This window comes from Heterodontus francisci, chromosome 21, assembly GCF_036365525.1.
Source record: "Heterodontus francisci isolate sHetFra1 chromosome 21, sHetFra1.hap1, whole genome shotgun sequence".
Lineage (NCBI taxonomy): Eukaryota > Metazoa > Chordata > Chondrichthyes > Heterodontiformes > Heterodontidae > Heterodontus > Heterodontus francisci.
The window spans coordinates 33,588,257-33,597,411 of record NC_090391.1 but is presented as its reverse complement, the minus strand read 5'-3'; the positions used below and the strand labels follow the sequence as shown (position 1 = coordinate 33,597,411).

The window sequence follows — 9,155 nt, the reverse complement described above, 5'->3', positions numbered from 1 at the left end:
AGAAAAATAATCAACTCACACTAGAAGATATCCAGCAAGTGCAGCATTTTGGCTTTTCCAAGAGCATTTTTCTTCTGAGTAGATGTGAGGTGCTCAAAATCGAACCAGTGGAGTTAGAGTCGAGACTGTGGCCGCAGTTTCGCAATCTGTCCTGCGGCGGGTGTTCAGAAATTCCTCCTGCCTCCTTACTCCTCCCACCACCACCCCGACCCCGATCCCAAAACTAGGGGTACTTACACATCCCCAACGTTTCCTGGTATCATTCAGTTGATTGAAGGCTGGGACAAATATTATATTCATGGTTTGGAAACACTAGGATCCGCCTTTTGGCTGCTCTCAATTGTGTTGTTTATTCATTGATTGAATAATTAATGCGACTGGATATTTCACCACGGTCTTGACCTGCTCTCTGAACTTGGACTGTGTCACACCATAAATAAACGTGTTTGTGCAGCAACTTAAAACCTGAAGCATCCATCCGACTTGTTGAAAGATATACTGGGAATCATTGTAATAATTGTTATTTGTCCCTGCAATGTTATAATATAAGAATTCTATAACATTTACCAGCCACAGAAGTATGAAGCTGCCAGATATGGTGAAGAGTAAAATCACAGACTTCCTTCTGCTCTCCATTTCTGGGTCACTGTGATTCTCTCCTTTGTTCCGACCCCTCAGTTCCTTACGGACACGGCTGACCACTAAAATGTGTCTGACTGTCAGAGCATTGAGCAACAAAATTAAAGCAAATGGGAGCAATGGTGTTAAAACTACATCAAACCAATCAAATCCCACCCATCCGGGATCAGTAAAATAGCTTAGTTTTGTAGAACAGCCCCATGGCACATTGTCGATTATTTCTCTAGGTTCATATGCAAAATAGAAGGGAGAATTTCTTAAACAGAGCAGAATGCAGGCTGTTGCTAGAATCACAGCTGCAGTTTTCTTTGTGCAATATTTCGTTTTCAGCTTCTGGCAACAAATGGCCACAAATCGATCAAAGGAGAAAGTGACAGTGAACCACACAGAACAGTCTGTCGCTGCACATATCAGGGCACCGATAAGACTACACACAGGGGTGATGTGCAGGAAAGATCCCAGGAAATAATAATAACCAATCCTGAATAGTATGACTTCAGTGAGAATGACCAACAGATCCGCCGTTGCCATGGCCACCAGATAGCGTGTGGTGCAGGTGGAGAGGCCACATTTTCCCCGGGACAGGATCACAATCGCCAGTAAATTAACTGTAAGACAGAAAAGGGAACAGAAGACTGGAAATTACTGACCAAACATTCTCCATGTCTGACCCAGGCAGTAAGGATAGGATTTGTACTAGAGAGGGTACAGAGGAGATTTGCCAGGATGTTGACAGGATTGGAAAAAATGAAGCTATGAGGAAAGACTGGATAGACTGGGGTTGTTCTCCTTGGAACAGAGAAGGCTGAGGGGAGATCTGACTGAAATGTACAACATTTTGAGGGGCCTGGATAGAGCGGAGGTGACGTGCCTATTTACCTTCGTGAGTGAGGAGGGGGCATAGATTTAAAGTGATTGGTAAAAAAGTTAACGGGAGATGAGGAAAATCTATTTCACCCAGAGGGGTGGTAATGATCTGAAACACACTGACTGAAAGCGTAGTTGAGGCAGAAACCCTCAACGCATTCAAAAGCAGTCTGGATATGCAACTGAACCGCCCTAATCTGCAGGGCTACGGTCCAAATGCTGGAAGGTGGGATTAGAATGGGCGGATCGTTTTTCGACCCCTATAGACACGATGGCCCAAGTGCCCTCTTTCTGTGCGTTACACGTTCTATTATCCTATGATTTTAGCATCAAAGTTAGATGGATTGGGAGTGGGTTACATGTTAAGGATTAAAAACCTCAACCTGGACCCCAACTCATCTCTCTTGAGCTCACTTCTGGGTTCAGCAGAATCTGGAAAGGGGACAAACAAGCGTTCCCAGTAGGCGGGTTGAAACTTAAATGTTTTTATGAGGCCGGATGCCTCTGATTTAATTCATTTTACACTTTTCACTGTTATAACACAAGTGACATATCATGAAAACTGTGACTGCAATCAGGACAGTTACCTGCTACTGGTATGAACTGCTCCCTCGGGATTGGACTCCTTCACACTGGCGTCCCAACTTCTGTAGGATCGGACTCATCACCCCTGAGATATGACTCCTATCCCTGGATTGGGCCTCCTTCCAGGCTCAGACCAGCTCTCCCCTGGCCAGACCACCCTCCGGGATTTGGAAGCTTTCGGAATTACGTTCCCACATCCTGTCTTGGATCAGACACTGCCCCTGACTTCTTCCACTAACCGGAATCGGAAAATGATGTCGGATACGCGACCCCTCCCCCGGCTTGGGGGTCTGACATCCAGCTCCCAAGCACTAGCTCACCCTCCTCCACTCCCAGTGACGCTGTTTCAGACATCCACCATTAGTCCGACCAACAATATAATGACTAATTGAAAAATGCAGCACTATTCCTTATTGATTTCAGGAGATCAAGGTTAGAGATCTCAGAGTAGGATGTGGAAATTGAATTGAAATCATAAGTGACCAGAAGCTCAGGTGTACGTAGATTTGTGTAGTTAGATTTTCGTTTGACTTGATTATTTATGTACTGCATTTAGTAGCACATGCATTAGCATGGGCGAGGCAGTGGCGTGCTGGTACTGTCACTAAACTAGTTCTCTCGGGGACGTGAGTCCCAATCCCACTATGATACATCGTAAAATGTGAAATCACATAAAAACTAGTCTAATGCCGATTGTTGTAAAGACAACCATCTGGTTCACTGCTGTCTTTTACGGAAGGAAATCTGCTGTCCTTAACTGGTTTGGCCAATCTATAACTCCACACCCTGTGGTTGACTCTTAATTGCTCTCTGAAATGGTCCATTATGTCAATCAGTTCAACAGCAATTAGGGATGGGCAATAAATGTTGGCATAGCCAGTGACGCACACATCCCAGAAACGGATCAAAAATCTTGATATTAACACTTGACAATTTTGCATTCTGTATTAATTAAATCACTGCTAAAGTAATGAATATTGAGCAAGTTATAATTAACGAAAACATAATTATTAGTAAGTACAGGTTTTCATTTAAATATAAATTTATTTTCATTTTAAATGTATAATTCAACATCAGCTAAATTTGCTCAAAAAATGATATCTTCTGGGATCACTGATGAAGCCCATGGAAAGGTATTGCATGGACCTCGAGAGTTAGTCTTTACTGAATGGATAGCTTGTTTAAGATGAGATTAAGACTCAGTATGAAACTACTCCATTGTATTTGTTTTTATTTTTTGCCTGAGGAACGGAGCCCAATTGGCCGTAAGAGCAAAGCATGATTAAGAACTAATTAAATTCACTTAACAACAGCGAAAGCAAATGATTAAATTAACAACAGCCTGACTCTGAGGTGGTGTGATGGCCATCGGGGGGTTAAAAGCTGCAATATTTAAAGTTTCAGTGCAAAGAAACATTGGATGACATCGGAGATAATGCAAAGTCCTCCACCTACCGGAAAGAGTGAGTATTGCATCACTCTGCCGCCAAGCTCAATCAGCAAGCATACCTGCTAGAGCTGTCAGGTCATATTCGCCAGCTAAATTATAATTATACTTTAATTGCGAAACATTATTTACTGTCAATGAACTTTCTGGAATTATTAATCATGTATTTTTATGCATTCACTGATTTACTCTCATAGGATTGTATTAATTGTCTGTGCTAGACCTTCAATGGCGACCCAGATTGGATGAAACCAAACAGGACTACTTAATAAAAAGCGATCTTAGTGTGGGTTTTCAGGCGAACAATATCAGTAGGAGGTTTTGCAGGATCATTACAAACCATGGTAACTGGTTGCATTAAAATGAGATCATTAGCCTCTCAGTTTAAGAAATACCTCATTCCGAGGCTCAAAACAAAGCATCCGTCAAAATGAACGTGCCATATTTGGGTACGTGATTGGTTTCATTCAAGAGCGAGTGAAGGTCAGGAAGATTTCGGACCTTCTGTCGTATGACATATATTTGTGTGCCTTGGAACACAACAAGGCCGTCAAGGATAGCGATCAAATAATCTAGGAGTGAGAACAGCTGGTAGAAAAAGAGGGGTAAAAAAAGGTTCAGGAGTTAGAAATTTTAAAAAATCAGGAAATATTAAACATTGTCTGTTGAAAGGATGTTTAAGAGGCTGACGTTAAGAATTTGGTTGTAGGCATGTCGATGGTTGTATTCAAAAAAATTTCGTTTAAATATGATAATGTTACTAGTTATTTGTGTTCTTGTCAATCCTGAAAACAAAAATATCTAAAAGGTTGGAAATACAGGCTTAAAATGATTTTTTTCACCCATTGAGGAAAAATTTCAAAAAGAGTTAAGCAAGCTGACGCATTTGAGAAAGCTTTGCTCCTCCCCTTGAAAACAAAAACAAGTCAAAGCTTTGTGTTGATTGCACATCATGGGTTGGACACGATCGAGGGTCATATTAGCCACAGTGGAGGGGAATCCTCGGCTGAGCAATGCTGAGGCCATTTCAGAAGCAGTTGTGTGGAAGGTAGAAAGCAACACTGGGCCAGACGGAACGGTGATGAAGAAACTGGGAGAAAGGAACAGAGTCATTCCAGGAAGCATAGTGGGAGAATTTATAATCAAGGTAGCTAAGGAAGTTAGTGGGATTAAAGTAGCTATCAGAAAACAGCCAATCCGGTGAAATCGAAGTGAAGAAGTGCAAATGGACTTCTGCAGGCCACCTGCAAGCACAACAATTTAGGTAGGCACGCATATTATGGGGTAGTGGGGTTAGAATGAACCAGTCGTTGAGAATTCAGCGTCTGAAAAAGGAAGGAATATCTCTGATGGGAGGAGCTAAACGTTCAAATATGAGTGAATAAATTCAACAAATAAAGTTGAAAACATTTAAGCTAGAGAGGGAGAAGTTATTTGGTAAAGTCATCAAAGACAGGGTAAACTCCCTGGCTCAGATGAATTACGAGCATACGAACATAAAAATTAGGAGCAGAAGTAGGCCATTCTGCCCCTCGAGCCTGCTCCACCATTCAATAATACCATGGCTGATCTGTTTGTGTTTCGAATTCCACGCTCCCTTCTACCCCGATAACTGTTGATTTCATTGCCAGAGAAGAATATATCTACCTCCTCCTTAAAAATATCCATGACCAGACCTCCACACCTTCTGAGGCAGAGAGTTCCAAAGTCGCACAACCCTCTGAGAGAAAGAAATTTCCTCATTTCTGTCCTAAAAGGGCGACCCCTAATGTAAAAACCGTGCCCCCTATACTGGACTCACCCACAGGGGAAACATCCTCTCCACATCCACATTGTCAAGACCGGTCAGGATCTTATAAATTTCAATCAAGTCTCCTCACTCATCTAAACTCCAGTAAAAGCAAGACCAGTCTGTCCAAGCTTTCCTCGTCAGACAACACATATCAGTCTATAAACGTCCTCTGAACTGCCTCCAACGCATTTACATCCTTTCTTAAGTAAGGAGAATAAGATTGCACAGAGTATTTAAGATGTGGTCTCACCAATGCCCTGCATATCTGAAGCATAACATCCTTACTTTTATGTTCAATTCCTCTCGTAATAACGGTTAGCATTCATTAGCATTCTTTATTACCTGCTATACATGCATACTAACTTTTTGTTACTTCTGCACGAGAACACCTAAATCCCTCTGCACCTCGAAATTCTGCAGTCGTGCTTCGTTTAAGTATACCTTGTTTATTTATCATTATTATTCTTGCCAAAGTGAACAACTTCACATTTTCCCACATTATCCTCCATCTGCCAGATTTTTTCCCACACACTCAACCTATCTATATCAGTCTGCAAACTCCTTATGTCAACTTCACAACATACTTCCCTGCCAGATACATTCTAAAAAAAACCTGTAGGGATGAAATAGCAGTGGCAAGATCACTTGCTCATTAATAATCTTCAGAATAGGCATTGGTTCCAGAAGACTGGCGGACGACTAATGTGAGTACTACATTTGAAACAAAAGATAGAACAAGTACATGACACATTAGATTAGTTAACATAACTGCAGTGGTTGGAACGACAATTGAATCCTTATTCAAACATGTAACAGATAAAAAAGCTAGAAAGATATAATATAATAAAGAGTAGTCACTATATATTATGAAAGGAAGGTCATAATTGACCAACCTTATTCAATTATTTGAATAATATGAGAAAGAGTAGGTGCAACTAATGCTGACGATGGCTCGTTCTTCGCAGACGAACATCAAGGGAAGATTTCACTCGAAGGTTGCTGGAATGCTCGCTGGTGGCAAAACCGCCCAATTCTAGATCTGGAGGCTCTTGAGCATTTTGGGCACAGGAATGCTTGACCTTGGGGAGCCCGTGCTGAAACAGCATCCTTCCGTTTTCAACGCTTCTCTCCCTCAGCTTCGCGTTTTAGGGACTCAAACATGCATGCAGTATTCCTGATTTTTGAGCGCCAATTGTTCTGGTCAGCAGCCTACTGCCCCCACTTCTGTTGTTCAATGTCAGTCAAGGGGAGTTGATTCTTTAGCCGGTCTTTGAACCGTTTTCATGCAACACATCAATTCTGCTTCCCGAGGCAAAGTTCTCCATACAGAAATGCATTTGGCATTCTGATGTCCTCCATGCCGTGTCTAGCGCAGCTGTCAATGTAGGAGAATGCTTTCAATATTGGGGAACTTTCCTCTTCTAAGGAATTCAATATTTGGAGTGTAGTCCTGCCGTTTTATATTCATGAAGGAGCGTCAGCAGCATTGAAGGATGTTTCAACTAGCTTAATAAGTCTACTGTACAGGATGCTAGATTCTGAGCCATGTACGAAGGAGGCTCGTGATAACAACAGTTCTGGACAAATAGATTGCCATGGAAATGTGCAAGGAATGATTTATCTAGACACGTTTAGAGAGGCGACCAAAAGAGATCTTGGCTTTGGCCAAGCGATTGTCAATATCTTTGCTGATGGAGGCATCATTTGAAATAACGCAGCCCAGATATGTCAACTTGCTCAACAGTGTTAAGACCTCCGTCATCGGTATTGATCAGTGATACATTATAATTTTCACGGGGTGGAGTTTAGAACAACACTTCTGTTTTATTCAGGCTGATGGTACCGCCGAATACCTTTGCTAATTCTGGTAACTGTTCACGATGAGCTTCCCTGCTTCCTGTGTCTGGGAAAAAGGGCACAATTATCAGCAAATTTCCTCCTACAGCCAAAAGACTTGCAGGTTGATAGGTAAATTGGCCATTGTAAATTGCCCCTAGTATAGGTCGGTGGTAGGAATATTGAGGGAAATTGTGGATGTGGTAGGGAATATGGGAGCAGTGCATAGTTAAGGGCGGCACCGTGGTGCAGCAGTTAGCACCGCAACCTCACATCTCCAGCGACTCGGGTTTGGTTCTGGGTACTGCCTGTGCGGAGTTTGCAAGTTCTCACTGTGACCACGTGGGTTTCCTTCCACAGCTGCAGGCCTGCAGCTTGATAGTTAAATTATCCCTAGTGGTGATAGGAGAATGCTGGGGGTGTGATAGGGAACGTGGGGTTAATGTAGGATTAGTATAAATGGGTAGTTGTTGTCGGCACAGACTCGGTGGGCCGAAGGGCCTGTTTCGTTGCTGTATCTCTCTATGACTCGAAGTTGAAGTGCCAACATGTGCGATCCTGTTACTTTTGCAAGTGCCAATATTGGTTGCAGATTGAAAAGACCGCCATCGGATCAGAAGCGGTTGCGTCAAATCTCTCTTGGCCTCCTGAAACATAATGATGAAGAACACTTGAAAGATGGTAAATGCAACAACGCTCAATTGTTTTACCCTAATGTAGACATAGAAGCAGTTAGAGTTTCATTCGGTTTCAACTGATGTTTATGTCCTAAATGCAGTTGTCGGAGTATATTCAGGAACTTACCTGGGCAACCCAATCTGCAGTTTTTGTACAGCTGGTGGTATACAAGAGCAGTGCGAGTTCCAGCAAGGACACATATAGGCCGTTATTCTGTTCTCTGCATTTTTCTTGGTTCTGTCACAGTACAACGACCATATCCATGGTTCCTCTGCTTAGCCAAAACCCACACTGAATTCCAGAGAGCGTATCCTCAGCAATTGCTCGTAAATGTCTGCTTGGTAATGACCTTGCTAAGATTTTGTTTGCAATGGAGAGCAAGTGAATTCCTTTGTAATTTGAGCAGTCCATCTTTTTTCCCTTGTTTTTCTACCCGATCTGGGAGTCGGAGAACACGCGCAGGAGACAGTAGGGCGCGCGGAGCACTTATAAAATAAAGCCCGAGGATCGACGTGCAGTCTAATCTACGTGGGAGTCGGAGCGGACATGCGTGAGAGACTTGGTTGCAACGGGACAGGACAACATTTTGGGCTGCTGTGAGCCAACGCACGATCAGTGTGAAGAAATTGAGCGAAAAATAATAGTGACATCACAGGAAACTAGTAAGTTTATTGGCCGGTAAGTGCTTAGTGTAAGGGACACTGTGTAAATAGCCAGCTAAGGACACCGGGGTTAGGGAAGGTCTATAACCAAAACGAACTACAGCTTTAAGATAAACGCCTAAAATACACATCTGTGTAATTAAGAAACGTATAAGTCTTTGTTGTAGCTGGTTAGTGCATTTAATAAGCACAGTCAATTGTTGTATAGATTAGAATTATTCAACATTAACAAATAAAGAAATTAAATTAACTAAATAAAATAAGTAACAATGGCAAGACAGATGTTGTGTTGCAGCTGTGGAATTTGGGATCGCATGGACGCCAATCGATCCAGGAAAAAAAGACGGTTGGAAAAATTACAAACAGCTGGAGGAATTCACGATCAGGATTACTAACCTGGAAGCCGAACTGCAGAAACTGCATAACATCAGGGAGGGGGAGAGATAACCGGACACTTGTCGTCGGGTGTCCCTCGATTGGAGTATGACGTGTAGTCAAGGTCATTAGTTTCTGCCGTCGTCTTCAGGTGACTGGACAGACCAGTTCTCGACCTGCAGATCTTTGGGCACATGACGCAGCACGTCCCATGAGGTAGTGGGATTCGGAGTGCACCATTTGCTTTCTTTTCTTTCCTTTTCTGCCGCTGATC

General features: G+C 42.6%; 1 protein-coding gene across 1 annotated transcript; it reads right to left on the bottom strand.

Moving 5' to 3' along the window:
- Positions 1 to 336: 336 nt before the first annotated feature.
- On the bottom strand, positions 337 to 8,044 carry LOC137381086 (probable G-protein coupled receptor 139). The gene is made up of 3 exons (XM_068053474.1): positions 7,971 to 8,044; positions 7,732 to 7,877; positions 337 to 1,247 (listed from the first exon to the last, which is right to left on the bottom strand). Exons 1-3 carry the CDS (start codon positions 8,042 to 8,044, stop codon positions 337 to 339), a joined length of 1,131 nt encoding a protein of 376 aa, XP_067909575.1.
- Between the last annotated feature and the right edge of the window lie 1,111 nt (positions 8,045 to 9,155).